The 19,958-nt window shown below is 37.1% G+C and overlaps 1 protein-coding gene across 1 annotated transcript in view; it reads left to right on the top strand.

Annotated features, from left to right (window-relative positions):
• Positions 1-19,958, top strand: part of NCKAP5 (NCK associated protein 5) — a 977,727-nt gene that overhangs the window by 497,897 nt on the left and 459,872 nt on the right. Inside the window, exon 5 of the mRNA XM_037741167.1 lies at positions 19,385-19,518. Within this exon, the coding sequence (XP_037597095.1) occupies positions 19,385-19,518 (134 nt within the window). The remainder of the gene's footprint in view (positions 1-19,384; positions 19,519-19,958) is intronic.

Genomic DNA, 19,958 nt, shown 5'->3' with positions numbered 1-19,958 from the left:
AGCCATTGTTATGGACTGAATGTTTGTGTCCTCCCAAAATTCAAATGTGGAAACTCTAATTCCCAATGTGTTGGTATTTGGAGATGGGGTCTTTAAGATCCAGTTAGGTCATGAGGGTGGAGCTCTTGTGGTGGGATTAGTGACTTTATCAGAAGAGACTTAAGAGAGCTTGCTTGTTCATTTTCTACCACGTGGAGACACAGTGGGCAGATGTCCATTTATAAACTAGGAAGAGAGCTCTCACCAGGAACTGAATGAGTTGGCAAGTCGATCTTGGAATTCCCAGACTCCAAAATTGTGAGAAATATGTTTCTGTTCTTTAAGTCACCCAGTCTATGGGATTTTTGTTATAGTAGCCCATGCTAAGACAGCAGCTAAAGTACTTCCCTGCTTGTTAACAAAGACCTGGATAAGATGGTCACTCTGATGCCCAAATGCCATTTTCACTTTAAGAAAAGCAAAAGTAATGCAAAAGTTGAACATTAAGAGTGTGAAATGCATAAGTTGAACTGAAGATATGCTGACAATGTTTAATTAAATAACAAACTCTTTAAAGGCACTAAAGGAAGAATTTTAGAGTATATCTGTTTCATTTGCATAAGCGCTGCAATGTGAAGCCGTGCTGTATACTGGCTTTCAGATCAGTTATCAGCCACTAAAAGTTGATATGATACAGTGAAAATGACTTCCATATTGCCAATAACCTTATAAACCATTGGCTTTTGCTGGCAACTGAGGCTTCCCTGCAAACTCCAGAACACCACTTTCAGAGGCAAATTCTATCAGCCTGATAGCATTTTCTAGTTTTATTTGATCTTGAAAAACATTTCATTATGTTTAATTTAGGGAAATGAGATTTCTTTAATTACTATCAGTAGCAGCTATTAGAGGCTCAATTACATTTGCAAATTTATTTTTAAAAGCTTTATGGTTTTCAGATAAAAATTTCAAGATCTAACTGCACCCATTAAAAGTTACTGTTCTTCCCTTTGGTGCCCTTGCTTCCAAGAGAGAAGGTATGTTTTATAGCAAAAAATAAATAATGCCAGAAGCTGAGGATTTGCCTAAATGGGACTCAGAGTCACTCGTTTTGTTAAATTAGATATTTTGTTAAATAAATTGGCTCATCAAATATGTTTACAGCTTCCTATCCTTTGGGGTTTCACATACACTAAACTCTTGAGTGTGAAAGGTCAGGATGTACCCATGGGGAAGAGGCCTCTTACCAGCTGGGAATGCAGACGTTGCTCATTTGTATGCTTGCCTAGCCTTAGTTATAGACCTACTATGAGTTAAAATCACCACTGCTATGTCTAGAGTGTATGTCCGTGAAAGATTGTAACATGGGGTCCATATAACTTCTAATTTATTGGTCTCTTGAACACTATCAGTGATTTTAGAAGTGACTCCGATTTTATATATTCTAGAACTTATTGATATAATTCTACAATTATTGCCGATAAGAAAGCCCTTCCCAAACTGGATGTTGCCTTTTTACTCACTCACAGTAGCATTAATAGGTAATTTTTCCTCTTCTAAAGAGATAAATGGAATAATTTACCTACTGAAGTCTGGAGAACATTAGCACCCATGGCGAGGTGCCCAAGACAGGGCTTTCACCTCTCCCTATGATCGAAATGCATTTCATCTGCATTCTGGCACATAGAGGAGCACCCTGTGCTTAGTAGGTATTAATATTTAGTAAATACTGGTTGATGTGATTCATTCTACACTCTTCAAATCAGAAGCAGCTGTTTACAACTACAACCAGAACAGTGTTTGTCTGTCCACTTGGTGGCAATTTTGAGCTATTGCATAGAAGTGCTGTCTTGGATCAAAAAATAGAAAAAAAATTTATGGAAAACTTTGGGGTCTGTTCATTGAATTGCATCACTATAATACAAAACCACCTCTGTTGGCAGGAAATATCACCTGCTAATAAAAATTGTAAATGCTTTGTTGCTGTTTGTCATAGATATATACATGCAAGTTTTAAATGACTTAAAATAATTGTTTCTTGAGTTCTTTTTTTGCTAATAAACATGAAGGTGAGAACATGCCATAGCTTAAGGTGTATGTGCTTAAGGGCTTTTTAAAAAAACTATTGTATTGGGAAGTGCTTGTTTTTATTATTCTCAACTTGCTTTAGTTTTACCCAGGTCACTGAATGCCTGCTGATGGAGTATGGGATTATACGCTTTAAGAATTTGGTATTTGTGTGGATTAGTATTGGAGGGAGAGTTATACTTGGTGCATGTTGGTGGCAGCCTGATGTGTGGTTGACTGCTTGCCCCTCGCTGTCACCATGGAGTCTCACTGGAAGGTTGTATTAAGAGAGTGAGCCATGTGATTAACAAATAATTGGAAGGCAAATGCTTATAAAAGCAACTCACAGTTTGTGTTGTGTAAAATAAAAGTCCCAGATTAAAAGACGCCTTGCCTTGGGGACCTAAAGTACAGCAGTGTTTTTTTAAGGTGGTAGTGCTATTTAAAACTGTTCTGGAGTAGTAGTCTCATGAAACAGAAAGTCATCATGGTTTACATGTTATGCCGCCCCTTCCCTCCCATTTTATCTAGCTGTTGCTTTTTAATAACTTCATCACAGGAGAAGATGTAAATATGAGCATAAGCAGTATGGTTGCAGAAATAGTAATAAAGGACAAAGGCATATTAATTGTTATTCTCAGAAAGCTTGAGATTCAATAGCTGTCTAATTTAATAAAGTCTTGTTACAGTGGAATGATTCAGCTGTAAGAAGCTTGTAAAAAATGTAATATGCACTGGAGTCAATGCAGTCTTTTTTGATTCTTGGGGGTGGTAGTTTTTCATGCTGTCCACTCTCAGGAAAGCTGCAATGTACTGCAGAGTTGTCAATGCCTGGACTTATTTTTCTAAGAAAGTATTGATTACAGAGTGAAAAACATTTAGTTTAACAGCAATCAATGTGTAACAGACAAAAGGACGTCTGAAGTTTTGAAGTCTTTAAAATATGAACTAAATGCACAATCTGGGGGTGTAAGTCATTGGTAAAAGTCATGACCCAAGAGCTACACAAGTTTTAGATTACAAACTTACTATTCTTTCCCCTCTAAGCGAGCTCAAATGTTGGGAGGTAGAAGACTTAATGATTGATTATGCAGGAAAATTAACTTATTTATTTATTTATTAAATTTTAAGTTCTGGGATACATGTGCAGAACATGCAGGTTTGTTACATAGGTACACATGCACCATGGTGGTTTGCTGCACTCATCAACCCGTCATCTAGGTTTTAAGCCACACATGCATTAGGTATTTGTCCTAAGGCTCTCCCTCCCCTTGCCCCCTACCTGCTAACAGGTCAAGGTGTGTGATGTTCCCCTCCCTGTGTCCATGTGTTCTCATTGGAAAATTAACTTATTTATTAAATAGCACATAGTAAATGTATAACTTTTGATAGAGAGGGGGAGAGAGATTTTTTTTCTGCTGCAACCTATAATCTATGCACTACAGAGCCTTACTGTATGTTCCAACTTGTTTTTAATAGGTAGTTAGACTTAAAATTTTATTTCAGCATCCGAGAAAATAGAAAAGCATTTAAAGATATTAGTATCTGTCAATATTAAATCTCATAGGCTCTCAAGGTATTGGAAAAGAACAAAATGTTAATCTATATGGCTAGATTATCATTTACCTGCATGTCTATTATGACCAGCATTCAGAATTATCTAAAGTTGAGGTTAGTCTGACATAAAATGTAGACCCTTTGTAAGTTGTTGAATTAAAGTAACTTGCATAATCTCTCATAACACCAACACGGCAGCAAGTGACTGCAGAGCCTATGCCTACCTCCATTGGAAGGAACTCTCTGTTCCTAATGGAGAATAAGAAGACACACTGGCTAATGGCTCAACACCAGAAGGTAAAATGTAATTCTATGTGTAACACAATACAGGCAACTCTGTACAGAGATATAATCACACAGGGATAGATAAAAGATTTGTTCCTAGCACACTGACAAGCACAAATATTACATGATTTTCAGCACTGCTGAAAGTTCATCCTTTCTAGAAAACGCAAACTTAATTTTTTCATTTGCGAGAGTAGCTACAATTTCATTAAGTTTCCAGGAAGGTGTTTCAAATTGTGTTTGTTTCTAAACAGTAAGAAGACAATTCCACAACCTCATGGCTTCTAGGGAGTTTATGCATTTTCGAGAAAAGGAATATCACCCCCTGGAAAATGAATGGTTAGAATTGATTATTTTTTGTTATAGCCGGTAATCTTGGTTAGGAGTCCGCAAACTGTAGCTATTTTCCTCCCTACTTATTTTTGTAATAGTTTTATCGGAATACATCTACACACATTAGTCTGTGTATTGTCTATGACTGCTTTTGTACTACCAGGACAGAATTATTTACAACAGAGAATGTGTGGCATAGAAAGCCTAAAATGTTGGCCCTCTGTCTCCTTAAAGAAAAATTAGCCAACCCCTGCTCTGGATATTCATACTGTACTAGCTAATTGTTGAATATGTGATCATCTTGGTCTAACAAGATTATACTATTTTCAATGGCAAAGACTATCTCTGTCTCTCTTTTTCAGACCCTCTTGGATCTCTTCTATACCCTACAATCTCTAACAAAGCCCTAGAAAGGGAGAAGCTTAAATACATCAGTTGGTTTGCTGGTTGAGACGAAAGTTTGCTAGAGCAAGAAAGAAACTTCTTCGTACCAGTAAAGAGAGGCAGTCAAACTCTATATTCCTGGAATCAGGTTGCATGGGCTCAAACCTTGGCTCTGCTATTTACTTACTGTGGCCTTAGCCTCATAATTAAAAAAAAAAAAGTCGAGTTGGGAATAGTGCCAACTGTCTAGTATTGTTGCAAGGATTCAATGGCAACTATGTGAAAAGGGCTTATGGGACACTCAGCCAGCGTTCATCATTATCATTCTTATTTGTGATGCTGGGAAGAGTCTTTCTTTTTCTCTCTCTCTTATTTTCCTTCACTTTATTTGTCCTGGAATTATTTTTGTGACTTTTCTGTGAATAAGGAGATGCACTTTAATTGTACATACCTGTTCCCTTGTCTTACACATTTAATGCCAGTGGCCACAGTCTTATGAAGACATGGATCCTTTTTACATAAAACATAAGGTCACAGACTTTCTGCATTATAGCAGTTGTGTTTTTATTTATTCATTACCTGTCAATACATCATGTTCAGTACACTGAGCCCTTTGTAATTTGTGGATGCTTTGCAGTTCTTCCTGGCCTAAGAGGTGGAGAGCCTCTGTTGTAGGTATTTGTATGTGGAAGAGTTATAACCTATGTAATGGCACACCTGTGTAATGACACACCTGTGCTGCGTGACAGTGGTACTAAGATGGCAGGTAACCCTCACTAACCGGAACCATTTTTGTGCATGTTGAATCTGATTCTTTGATCATAAATCATGAGAGTCTTAGCCTACATAAAAATGTACACTTGTGGAGCAATGTACATAACATTCAAGGCCTTGTTAAAAAAAAAAGGTGTTGTTTTTAATATTGTTTTCTCAAGAAGGAGGCAAAATTTTCTAGAAGGGCTTTCAAGATAATAATATAAACAGGATGAAAATGTTTTATGATCTTGCCAATCGCTTTTCCTTCTTCATGCAGTGGTTTAATTTTGAGCTTATAGAAAGGGCTATATTGCAGAGGAAGGTAGTTTATATGAAATTTTTACATATAAATCTGACTGATCCAAATGCATAGCTGTACCAAATTCTCAAAAATTTGCTCTGTTGTGGACTGCCTGGAAAGGGAGGCTTCGAAGAGGATCTTTGAATCTTCTCTGTGCACAGCGACAAAGACTTATGGTGGGCTGGATCACCCTGGACAAATGGGCACCTTTTAGGACCTTACTTGGACTTAGTGACCTCAGGCACCCTTCCAGGTCTAAAAACTTCCATTTCCCTTTCATTGTAAGACCTCTAGAAAGGGGCAGATATTAATGTGTCCATGTGGAAAAATAGCTCTGGCTGTGTTCACTCAAGTCTGACAAAGCCTTCCAGGAGAGACCACTTCTGAATGAGAAAGAGCTAAACATTCAGCCAGGAGTGGAGGCTGGGGAGAGGCCAGGAGATTACAGAAAGGGAACCTGAGAACACAATTTCTGACATTCGTTTAAAGTACGTACAAAAGACCTGTAGTCATGATGTATGCATTGTTTCTGTGAGCTTTTCTATAGCCAACAATGGGCCAGGCAGATATTCTATTATTAATAGTAGTAATTGTAGTCCTTATTGGCCTTTTATGAGTAGTATTGAGGGACCATGTTTTCCATTTGCTTCCTCTGGCTACTGTGTCGATCACTGAGAAAGTGAGATTATCTATTGTGATGTTCTTCTCCACTGATACGGTTACTAGAGGGATTAGGTATACTTTCAAAAGAGGCCCTCGGATTGTCTTTTAAGAGTATATGTTTTCCCTTTCTGTAGATTAACTGCATTCACTCAGCTCGTTTATAGGTCTTTAATGATTTCCTCATAAAAATGATATTTCTGTTTAACCTTACCTCCCAGAAATAACACCAACTCTAATTCTTTAATATGCAATACTTTCAATTTTCTTCTAACTTTGGTAATTGTATGAAATAAAATACTAAAGCATTGAACCAAGGCTTGTGATTAGTTCCATATTGATTTTTTAAATGTTCTAGTTGACCTTTTAACAGCATGATAAAATGTAAAAGTTTGCGTTTGCTAACAAGGATAAGGGAAACTGCTAAAAGTCCTGTTTTACAATTTTTAGGTTTCTCATATAGTCTAATATGAAACAATGGAAGCTGGCTATGTAAAAACCAACCGGTTGTTCTGAAGGCTTTCTTTAAAGAAATATTCTTATTTAAAGAAACTTTCCACAATGAAATGGGAAGTATGAAGGCATTCTTAGTGTATTTTCCAAATAACTAAAAAGTAGTTGTGAGAAATTAATCATTACTGAGGTCCTCTCTGGAAGATTTAAAACAAAAGCTTCAGTAGCACCTTGTACCGACGGTTGTTGACATTATAATTATTCTCCTACTTTAAAAGTACATAATTATCATAGCAAATACTCTAATTTTTAATACACATAATTATACCCATTCACTGAAGGAAGGAATATAAGCATTCCAACCACAGGTTACAAAGGATTCTTAGTCTGAATGGTGTTTTTTTTTTTTTTCTTTCTACAATTCTATAAAATTTAGTAGGGTGAACAAAAAGAACAGTACAATGTACTATCCTTAAAAATAGAATTATAAATGGCTTCGTTTGGAAGCTCCTGCAAATCCTCTAAGAAATTAAATTTTTGACTTAATAGTTATGGAGCACAAGTGAGTCGCCAGTTAAGAGATTTGAATACGAAGTTGGGACTGCGATCTCGTGCTATCGGGAGAAGGCACTGGTAAGGGAAGGAAGATGACAGAGTGAAATGTATCAGCGGAGCTTGTAAACCAGAGAAAATTTCATCACATTATCCTCAGTCAGGATTAAGACTGAAAGTTGTTACCGACAGAAACTTTGCAAACCTAGAGCTAGCTGCCCACTAAGGTAGTGGAAGGTCAAAAGGATTCATGTGGAGCTTAACTCAACAAGTATGTATTCAATATTCTGGAAAGCTCAGAAACATGCTAATATTCTATGGGGTTTTGTGTCTGAGTATGAGGTCTAATCCTTGCCTAAAGAAAAGTATGCTCTTTGAAGCGATAGGGAATAATATTGATTATAATATAATATATATTAATATATAATTATATATAATTTATATAATAATTATTATATTAAACTTATTTGTATATCATTATATAATGATTAATATATCATTAGATATATGTGAAACACTTAGCAAAGACTATGACATTATATAATTTGTAAAAAGCTAAGTTATAAAGCAAGAGCACCAGTATGTGGGATAAAACATAAATTAGGTGGGCAGTGAAGTAAGAGAGACATCAGAGTTCAGGCACAGTAGGTGTTAACCTTCATAGTAAATATAGCTAAAGTTCAAGACTGGAGCATAGATGAGAGAATGAAAAATCTTGGAATCCTCTGTAACAAAGAACAACAAGAGAAACATAGAGACTGAAAGTTTGAAAACGAAACTACCCAGAGAATTTATTTGTTCTTCACTGATGGTTGTATAATACAGACAGAAAAGGAACAGAGTCGGGGGTAAAAAGGGGCATAAATCTGTACCCCTGTGTGGTTCAGGGTAGAGAACTGGAAGCAAAAGTTGTGAAAACAAAAACAAACAAAAACCTGAAATGTTGTCCCTTCCTTGTATAGAACATTCCATCTCCACAGAAAAGGAAACAATGTTTAAAGCTTCAGTCAAGTATGAAGGCATTTAATAAAATCGACTTCTGAAAACTTCCAAGGGGATAGAATAATAAGTAGCTGCTGTTAATTGTGATCAATTAACATGACAACTGAGAAAGATCTGTGACCGGGGGAGCTGAATGAGTCATTGACGTTTATAAAAGGACCCACTGATTGAGTAAATCAAGCTGTTTTCTAAGTCAAGCTGAGAATTGAGCCTTTTGACTAAATAAACTCAAGGAAAAGACTGAGGTAAGGGAAAGAGTGTCTGAATTTGGCAGCTGACTATTGATAACAAGCCTACCTACCTGGCTTATTACTCAATGTCTTGCTTTCCTCGGTCAGCCCCTGTAAGCATCAGATATTCAAAGACTTAAGAGGAATTAGTTTTCTGAAAAGCTTGTAGAAGTCACAAATTCAGTGAGCCAGAAAACCCGGTGGAAAGGCCTTTTCCAAACCAAGGAACCATTGCTAATAAATGACAGTAAGGAACTTGTTCCTTTTATTGCAGTATCTCACTTCTAGAGTCTACCCTGAGGAAGAATTATCCTGCTTAAATACCATTTAGATTCTGTCATTCTCAAAATCTACTGATACTCCCAACTGTTTTGGAATCAAATTTAAATCAATGCCTTTGGTGTCTCTATTTTATCACTCCTCTTCCTAATTGTGTAATGTCCAATATCATTGTTTTAACAGTGCCTTACTTGATTTACACTAACCCAAATACTGTGCCCTTTGCCTCTTAAATCTTCACCCACTAATTATCCAAAACAAGGATGCCAGTCACCTTCATCAATAAATTAAGTGAAATTTATACTTTCAGTAACCCCCAAGATATGTATATACACACATGCCCCATTTATAGACATTGTATTTAATCTTGTTATGTCACTAATGTAATTTGTAATTGCTTATGCTTTTCCTGATATGGTTGTGGCTAATTTCATTGCTGCATAAGACGTGAGAATTGGAAGGGACCTTACCATTTGTGTTAATTTAGAATCTTTAAGATGGAGGGAACCCTTCAATAATTAGAAGAGACACAAGAGGGAAACAAGATTTTCTTGTTTACAGGCCCTGGAGGTACATGATACACCTGAGGACCACACATGTGGAAGTCTTGAAGCATATGAACCACTGCCTTTACTGGGGTCCAAGGTGTTATCCAAACAGGTTTCCTAAAGGGAATGTTGATTGGTGAGTTTAATGCAAAAGGTGTGAGTTCCAGGTGGTCACACTGTGACTGAGAGTTAGTCACTGTGGCGTATCTGCACAGCTCATGTAGGAGGTAGGGTCAGGAGGGCCAGTCAAGCAGGCTGTGTCCAGCTGACCCATAGCAAGCTGTTGTGTAATGCAGATACCTGGATTGAACGCATTGAGGATCTAGGAGTAGGAGTTAGATGTGGAGCTGGAAATTCTGCCAAAGATGACTGGGCCCTTCTGGTATCAGAGAATCCAATTCATATTTTAAATGGAGGCCAAGGCAACAGAAAATTATAAGAACTGACAACGGCAGTTTAGAAGTAGCTCCCAAGAGGGTAAGTGTATTTCCCAAGGTCACCTAGCAAGTTAATGGGAAGACAGAAACTCTAGCCCAGTCTTTTAGCCTCATGCCTTCTCCATTGTAGGAATCATGATGCGAAAATGAAGACACTTAGACTGATGACAAATGTGAGAAGTTGATCAATATATAAATTTCCATCCTATTTTTTTCTACTGTAGGATGATATTAAAAGCAAAACTGTATTACTTCGTATTGTGAATACAGTGTTACCATTTTATTATTCACTTGTAGCCCTAGTTATTACATAATAAAGACCACTGACTATGCAATAAACAACTTATTTTCTCTTTGGAGGATCCCAAAATTAGCAGTCATATTTTTCCATTATGCCTGTACAATGCATATCAATCTCCATGTGCCAGACCTTCATTTTATCTTGCTTTTCTTCACAGCCCACCCTGAAAATACTCCTCTCATTAAGTTCACATCTGTATCCCCTTGCTAAGTAATAAGCAAATATATAAACTTTGTCTAAGAAACTTGAGTTATATGGGCTGCTTCACCTGTTCTCACTTCTTATAGAGCTCCTACCTAGCATTGGGGACATTTTTAAGATCCATCTAACTGTCTATCTGTCTTATTTGTCCTTGAAATGTCTACTCTCTACCCACCCTTCTCCTCTTCTATATTTCTTTATCTCACTCTTTCTCCTTTCTCTTCCAAAATAAAAAGTATATTTAAAAAAACATAAAAACCAAGCTCTGCATCTTTTTTTAGTTAGAATAAAAGCTTTATCTCTCTTGGGTGTTGTTATCAGCACTGCAGATATATACTTGGCTGTTTCTATCCTTGCATCTCAAAATCTGATTCTGATTCTTCTGTTACAGCCAACAGTATGGGTTTTTAAAAAATCAATTCTTAAGTTCCTTATCTCTTTCTCTGCTTCTAGGATGACTGAATCTTTCATAACTAATGGGGATATTGAATTCAGAGAGCTTTATGGGGAAAATATATTGCAATATGTGTGCAAAACAAAAACACGGCTATAATTAGATGTAATAACTATAGCTTAATTTAGATCCATTTCATATTGGCTTGATAGAATGAGTTAATAGAGTTTTCCCATTAAAAACTAGTTTTCATGAAGACGTTAATTTTTCTACTGATGTGTTTGGCTTATGGACTTCTAAAGAAAAAAGTTATCAATTTTAGATTTTCAATAGGTAGGGAGATAATTATAATGATTATTGTGGGTCTCGTGTAATTCTTAAGATGTTTCAGTATACATTGGGTGTTGATTGGTGAATACCTGGAGATACCTGTGATTGTTTGGACACATTTTCTAGAGGGTAGGTTCCTTCTCAGATTCCATATTTCTCAAATGAGCTCATGTGTTTTTCCATCAATACACAAGAATATCATTGAATCCCTTTGTCTTTCTCTAGTGGCTTCTATTCATTTCTTACCTTGTTTAAGATCCCATTATTATCCAAGAGTACTAATGTTTTCCCCATGATTCTTTCCTTATAAAGTATGACTCAATTAGAATATTATCACTTGAACACATTTCAGGAAATCTTTTGAAACAGACATATAGCGAATACCACTCAATTATCATGTATTTCAGACATCAATCCAGCACAGGAGACTTGAGATGAGCTAATACCTCATGACAATTGCTGGGTAGGACCCATGGAGGGCTTGGAGCCTACGTGGGACGTGCCTCTTGTTGTGCCTGGTGTTTCATCGAATATATGCCACATAAGGTGGTGCTAGAATTTCCACGCCAAATAAATTTGCTCTTTCTCTTCAAAATTCTTTAACTCTTCTTTAACTCTGGCAGTATTGTCACCCACTGATATAATAAGAATCACCAACTATAATTAGACCTGGAATGGAGGTATTTATTGGCTTTCCATATTTGAATCAAGTGTTAATGTCTTAATTTCATTCTGAAGTTTTGTCACACCATACATCAAGCCATCTGTCTGAAATCATACTAAGAAATGAGAATAAAAAATAATGTATTTTAGGGAAGGCCAAATACAGGGTTATATATATTCTAGATGGCATTTGTGATTGAGTTAGCCTCTCCTTTCTTACATCAAAAATATGTTTAAAATGTATTTTCTTTCAGGATTAATGTATGATCTGCTTAGATACACATTTTTGAACTTTTTGAAATATATAACTACAATGTTTTTTTAATACATAGTGGTTATGATAGACAAATGTTATAAAGAATTTATCAAAAGTAGCTGAATTATATTAGACAGTATAAGCTGTATAATTTTAGTTAACCATATCTTATTTTTATATGGGACTTTCAAGTTTTTGAACTGCATTACCATACATTATTTCACCTATTATTCACAGTGATACTATGAAATTGGCGTGGATAAGTTCACCGTCCCCAATATGCGGAGGAAACTGGCTTAAGGCAGTTAAGTTTTAAGTGAAGTGGCTTGTCCAAAACCATTTCTCTAGTAAATGGTGCAGTACAAACTAAAAGCTGGTAGCATTATTTAATTTGTTATATTTGTTTTAAATATTTAAATATTTATATAAATATTTTCCCATTCTATAATTTAGCCTCTTAGTTCTTTCTCCACACTATAGTCAGAATGAACTTTGCCAAATCTTTTTTTTTTTTTTTTCTTTTTTTTTGAGATGGGGTTTTGCTTTTGTTGTCCAGGCTGGAGTACAATGGCTTAATCTCGGCTCACTGCAACCTCCACCTCCCGGATTCAAGCAATGCTCCTGCCTCAGCCTCCTAGTATCTGGGACTACAGGCATGTGCCACCATGCCCAGCTAATGTTTTTGTACTTTTTTTACTTGATGTCATTTATTTCATTTTTTTCATTATTACACTTTAAGTTCTGGGGTACATGTGTAGAATGTGCAGGTTTGTTACATAGGTATACAAGGGCCATGGTGGTTTGTTGCATCCATCCCGCCGTCATCTACGTTAGATATTTCTCCAATGCTGGCCCTCCCCAATCCATCCACCACCCCACTATCCCTTCCTAGTCCCCACCATAGGCGCCAGTGTGTGATGTTCCCCTCCCTGTGTCCATGTGTTCTTACTGTTCAACATCCACTTATAAGTGAGTACATGCTGTGTTTGGTTTTCTGTTCTTGTGTCATTTTGCTGATAATGATGTTTTCCAGCTTCATCCATGTCCCTGCCAAGGACATGAACTCATCCTTTTTTTATGGCTGCATAGTATTCCATAGCGAATATATGCCACATTTTCTTTATCCAGTCTATCATTGATGGGCATTTGGATTGGTTCTAAGTTTTTGCTATTGTAAACAGTGCCACAATAAACATATGTGTGCATGTGTCTTTATAATAGAATGATTCATAATCCTTTGGGTATATACCCAGTAATGGGATTGTTGGGTGAAATGGTATTTCTATTTCTAGATATTTGAGGAATCTGCACAGCCAAAGAAACTATCATTAGAGTGAACCAGCAACCAACAGAATGGGAAAAAATTTTTGCAATCTACCCATCTGACAAAGGGCTAATATCCAGAATCTACGAAGAACTTAAACAAATTTACAAGAAAAATACAACCCCATCAAAAAGTGGGCGAAGGATATGAACACTTTTTAAAATAAGACATTTATGCAGCCAACAAACATATGAAAAAAAGCTCATCATCACTGGTCATTAGAGAAATGCAAATCAAAACCACATTGAGATACCATCTCACACCAGTTAAAATGTCAGTCATTAAAAAATCAGGAGACCACAGATGCTGGAGAGCATGTGGAGAAATAAAAATGCTTTTACATTGTTGGTGGGAGTGTAAATAATTTTTTTTTGTATTTTTAGAAGAGATGGGTTTTCACCATGTTGGGTAGGCTGGTCTTGAACACCTGAGCTCAGGTGATCCACCCACCTGAGTCTCCAAAAGTGTTGGGATTACAGGTGTGACCCACCCACCACGCCTGGCTGCCAGATCTTTTATATATATATAATTGCATTGTAGGTTCTGGGGTACATGTGAAGAACATGCAGTATTGTTGCACAGGTACATATATGGCAATGTGGTTTCCTGCCTCCACCCCCATCACCTATATCTGGCATTTCTCCCTATGTTATCCTTCCCCAATTCCCTCCCCTGCACTGTCCCTCCCCCAGTCCCCCCATTCCCACAGACCTCAGTGTGTGATGCTCCCATCCCTGTGTCCATGTGTTCTCATTGTTCAACACCTGCCTATGAGTGAGACCATGTGGTGTTTGATTTTCTGTTCTTGTGTCAGTTTGCTGAGAATGATGGCTTCCAGGTTTATCCATGTCCCTAAAAAGGACACAAACTCATCGTTTTTTATGACTTCATAATATTCCATGGTATATATTTGCCACATTTTCCCTGTCCAGTCTATCATCGATGGGCATTTGGGTTGGTTCCAAGTCTTTGCTACTGTAAACAGTGCTGCAATGAACATACGTGTGCACATGTCCTTATAATAGAACAATTTATAATCCTTTGGATATATACCCAGTAATGGCATTGCTGGGTCAAATGGAATTTCTATTTCTAGGTCCTTGAGGAATCGCCACACTGTCTTCCACAATGGTTGAACTAATTTACACTCCCACCAACAGTGTAAAAGTGTTCCTATTTCTCCATATCCTCTCCAGCATCTGTTGTCTCCAGATTTATTAATGATCACCATTCTAACTGGCATGAGATGGTATCTCAATGTAGTTTTGATTTGCCTTTCTGTAATGACCAGTGATGATGAGCATTTTTTCATATGTTTTTTGGCTTTATATATGAGGCTGCCAAATCTTAATCAGATTATATCCTTAAGTTGATTAAACCCTCAGTCACCATTTTACTCAGGCTATAGTCCCAAATTTGTCATGTGATGTTCATGGTCCTATGTGGTCTAGCCCTTGTTCATTTCCACCTGCCTCCCATGCCACTCCTGTCCCCTGGCTCACCAGCTTCCAGCCACAGTGGGCTTCTCTTCCTCCTTCCCCACATGACAAAGGGCTTCCCACTTGCTGCTCCCTTTGCCTGGAGTGCTGGTCCTTCTCTTCACCTGGTAACACCTAGCCATCACAGAGGTCTCGGTTTAAATGTTACTTTCTCAGAGAAGCCTTCCCCTGACCCACCAAACAAAATCAGTTTCCCTCATGTTCACCTTTCAGCAAACTCTTAATTAACAATCAGTTTATACTGCTGTATTTATCTGTGTGATGTTTATCACTGGCCCTCTCCATTAGTCTGTAAGTCTAGTGAAGCCAGGAACCATGCCCATTTGACTCATTGCTGGTTTCCATCTCTAGCTCAGTGTTTGGCACATAGTATCTACTCAGTAAACATTTGTGGGCCAAGTAAGTAAATGACTCCATGTTGGTGGTACATAGCTTCTTTTCCAGTTCTCTATTAAATTAGCGAATAATCAGAATCTATATAGATTTTTCTTCGTTTTCTCAGAAAAAGCATGTAGAAATGAACTTTTGATACTTTAATAATTGAAGCAAGTTTCACAAAATTATCAGGAGAAAAGTTCAGAAACATAGATTACCCAAGGAAACACAAGAATCTCCTGGCTTTGAGGTTTCATCAGAGGATGATTCAGTTAAGTTTGAGCTCTATTGCTGTGTATAGGCTATGAGATCGACAAGATTCATTCCGTAGAACCAGGCTTAAAGGAGAAACACCTTTCTTTCTGTTTATATGTTTGATTATTTGTCTAGAACTTAACTCTTTGCTTGTGCCCAAATAGAAAAAGTACTTTGGAATTCCACTCTTGATTCGGACTTCTTTTTCTTCACCATGATGTCCAGAAAACTCTGCTATAACATGTGTGTCCCTCAAAATTACTGCAGTCTTTAAAACCACACAGTGGAAACGACAAGGCTTATGGGGGAAATGGGACTATGGGAATAATACTGAAAATTTTATTTTGACACAGTAAGAACAAAAAGGTAGGAACCTAATACCTAATAAATGTTGTGCTTTACCTTGAAAAAGTTTCTTGTGGAAGTGGATATCAAACGGGATGCAGCTCAGAGGTTACTGTGAAATGGTGGAAGGAATGCTGTCTGAAATTAGAGGGAAAGTTGTAACACCACATGTGGATGGGTGTGGCTCGTAATGCTCATGGTAGACTGAGGTCTATTTGAAATACGTGTGTTTTGTCTGTTTTGATGCAGTTCAGCTGAGTGCAGTTTTCTGTGTTCACCTAATTTTTCTCATGAATGAAATCAGGCAATCAGCAAACCTAAGATTTGTGATATGCTCAAATTTTTTTGTAGCATATCATTAGTTGCATTAGAACAAATTAGTGCTTTTAAAAGAAATGTTACAGCAGAACTGACAGTAGTAGGGGAAAAAAGTGGGAGGCTTAGGGTCAGAAAAACTCAGTTCTAGTCCCAGAGCTGCTATGTCTAACCATGGAACCAGAGTAAGCTCCCTTTCTCTCTTTCAGCCCCCACCCTTATCTTTAGATGCAGGTGATAATAACCAATATTGCTGAATTGTTCTGGAAACTGAATACAGTAATGAAGGTGGACACATTTTGTAAAATGTAAAATATTCTCCAGATTGAAGATATTCTTTGCAGAGTTTGCTCATTTCAGAGTTAGAGACAGCAGCTAACAAAGAACAGAGTAGCAAGTTAACCTGTTCACAGCTTTTGTTCAGAAAAATAGGCAAACCTATCTTTTTACTAATAACAAAGCTCACCTCTTTAAAGGGAAAAAAGAGCCTGTGACTGGCAAATTTTGTTGAACATGTGTTGAATGTCACTGCTTAGACTCAGCCTTTGAGCTGTTGTTTGTGTTCCTGGTGCAGCGATTTGAGAGCTTGGTAAGAGAAGCCAAGAGAAAGGGAAGAGGTAAAGAACCTGGAACATCTTGCTCAAAGAACATGGGAGGAATTGAAAGGTGGTGATTGACGGGCTTTAGAAATCATCATGAGGTTTTCCTAGGCAGGTGTCTTAAAACCATTCCAGGCTTGTGGCTCTGTGGAAAGAGAGCTGTTGCTCTAGAAATGTGGTCCTGTCAGATTTGTGACCCAGATTTCCATGGGATTTTCTTCTGCTTACTGCTCTTCAGTACCTAGTGGTGGTGTGTAAATAACACCAGCCGTTCTCCATCCCTCATTGCCTTTCACACTTTCTGCTGTGAAAGATCCAGAACAAACATTTGGGAGACAAATTAAAATTACTTTGGGGACAGATCAATTTATATCCAGAATATAGCAAATACAGAAATTAAAAAAAAAAAAAACCTAGCCAATCTAGTGATACTGGATTTTTTCCATCTTTAGCCATAGTCTCAAATTCGGGAACAAAGCTTTTTCATATTTAGAAAGTAGGTATGGATTACTGTCAAGTTTTCATTAATTTATGGAAATACACCTCATTTAAAGGGAATATATTTTAGTAAACAGCTTTTGCCCTCATAGTCTTAATTCCCTACATTTTCTCTGAGTTACCAGGATTTTTTTTTAATGCTTTTTTTTTTTCATGTTTGAAAAGGCATACATATATTAAAGAGAAAAGATTATTTGTGTGGAAAAGGTTATCTCATAATCATATTTTTGATACTCTTTAATATGGAAGTGAGTGAATCTATATAGCATTCTGTACTTTTGAAGGGAAGAGGGATGCTGTTTTCTCTGAAAAATGTCACATTCTTTATAGCATGTGCTTTTGAACTATTTAGTGTACTTTTTTTTTTTTTGGCCCCTTTGTTTTTGGAATTGAAGCACTGTCTTCCAAATTCTGTATTGTTGGTGACTTGTCCATGTTTGTTTTAATCTAATCAGTCAATACAAAGAGGAATGTCAATTGTCTATGTAACTGTAAAGAGTTTATTATAGTAAAATATATATAACATAAAATTTGCCATTTTGACCATTTCTGTAAAGAGTTAGCTTTAACCTGTTTGTCTTCCACAACCACATTTTTCTTTCTTTCCAAATCTTCTAAAATGTCATTTTCCAAAGTAACAGGATAAGGATTTGATTTTAATTTTGATTTTAGTTTTTCTAATTTCAGTAAAAGTAACTGATTGTGGGGTTAAAAGTAGACCATCAAAAAGTCAGGTCTTACTTAGCAAAAGGCCAGCTTCAGAATCAATAAGCAAATCTATTTCCAGCACTACCATATATTAGGTAATGTACTAAAAATATAAAATATATCTGCACATAAGCGTGGTCCTAATCTGGAACAAATATTTTGGTAGAGAATTATGATAAATTCACATGAAAAATAATAGTAGAAAGTAAAAGTGAAAACCTAAAGGGTGGTAAAGATGGTAGGTGCTGTTGGAATTCAGGGAAGGGAGGAAATGAAGTGATGGGGGACAAGTTTTAGAGGACATGGCTTAAAGCTGAACCTGGAAGGAACCCTAGGTTTTCAATGGATTGACCTGGGAGCTTTTACTCAGGAACAAAGGTGCAGAGGCAGGGGGACATGTAAGCACTTTTAGAGGATCAGGATTCATGTCTAGATTCTAGTCTAATGTTTCTTTCACGGTCCTCAGAATGCCTTTTTTCTCATGAGTTAGAGCTGGAGAAAATCTGTCTTTGCTATCACTTCCTGTGACTATACCCCACACGTTGAATCATATTTAATCCTGAGTAGTGCATGGTACACAGTCATAGTGTTTGGTTTATTTCAAAGCAGAGGTCTCTGTTTCTCTTCTCTCCTTTTAAGTATGTATGTCCCTCACGATCAGACATTGCATCTATGGTTTTCATCATAGAGCATATATCCTGTGTACAAAGTGCTCAGCTTAGTAACAGCAGTAAAAATAACAGCACGGCATGCTTTTTTAAAAGGCAATAACAACAACAAAACAAAGACATTAGCGTCGCTGACTCAGTGCTATCGGGAGGATCTGAGCTGTGTGCTTTTTACCAGTTCCAGGAATGAGTTTGTGCTGAACCATCCATTCTGTGTCATCCAGTTCCTCTTTCAATCCCTGATGCCCGTTCGTGAGATGAGGTAGTTATCTAGGATTATAGAAACAGTGAGTGGCTTGGGCTAGTTTTATCTCTGAAGATCTAACTGGACAAAATGAAAACCAATTCTTGAGCCTCACTCTCATCAGCTTCATGGTCTAATTAACGAGATTTTTGGTCCTTCTATAAAAACAGTAATGTTCTCTTTCAAGGATATGTCAGAGATGGAAGAGATGAAATAATTCTGAACAGGTAGTAATCTAACTAATTATTATCTGACTTACTGTGCATTTGATAGTATTTTGGGGTCATAGTTCTTTACAGGATGCCCTCTAGGTTAGTGGAAATTATTCAAGTATTAGAATTAAGTTAGCTGAGACTCAAAATCTGTTACCTTCTGGTTTATGTGACCTTGCACAAATTACTTAGGTATCTCTGATCTTTGGTTTCTTTGTCTATAACAAGAGATTAAGAATAGCACCTATTTCATGGGGGTGTCAGAAGGATGAAATTCATCTATATAAAGCTCAAGTTATCACCTAATAACCAACTATTTTATATTTTTGTCATAAACACCTTTTCAAAAGTCATTCCCTTTGCACCCTTTATAGCATGAGAAGCTGATACATGAACTGGAAGAGGAGAGACACTTGCGTCTTCAGAGCGAGAAGCGGTTGCAGGAGGTGACCCTAGAGTCTGAGCGTAACAGAATTCAGATGCGTGGCTTGCAGCAGCAGTTCTCCAGGTATTGTTCTTAACTGAGCAGATTGCTTCCTGAGGTGCATCTCTCTCTCTCTACCAACAACACCTTGGATTGAATGTCCATTGCGTAAGCTTCTGTTGTGTTTGATGAGCTAATTTACCAACTGTTTAGAACTTCTGTTCTGACCAAACCATCCTGTCACATCCAGACCAATTTTCTGAAACTTTCCATTTGCACCTGACATGATCTTCATTGAAACTGGTTGTCTTTTCTTCCCTGATGGCTTCCCCAAGGGTCTTTAAGTAAGTTGTCATGGCTTTGCAGCCATTAGGCATGTCCTTTAGAAGGCCAGCCCAGAGGGTGAGAGTTCACTGGTCATCATAATCCTACTTTAAGACAAAGAGAGTGTGAATCTAATGATTCAATAAGCTCTTCCTTATTGCTTAGAGGAAACACTAAGGAGTGGTAGTAAAGCAAAAAAA

Source organism: Cebus imitator, unplaced genomic scaffold (assembly GCF_001604975.1).
Source record: "Cebus imitator isolate Cc_AM_T3 unplaced genomic scaffold, Cebus_imitator-1.0 Scaffold95, whole genome shotgun sequence".
In the NCBI taxonomy this organism is placed as follows: domain Eukaryota; kingdom Metazoa; phylum Chordata; class Mammalia; order Primates; family Cebidae; genus Cebus; species Cebus imitator.
This window is presented reverse-complemented; position numbering and strand designations above follow the sequence as displayed.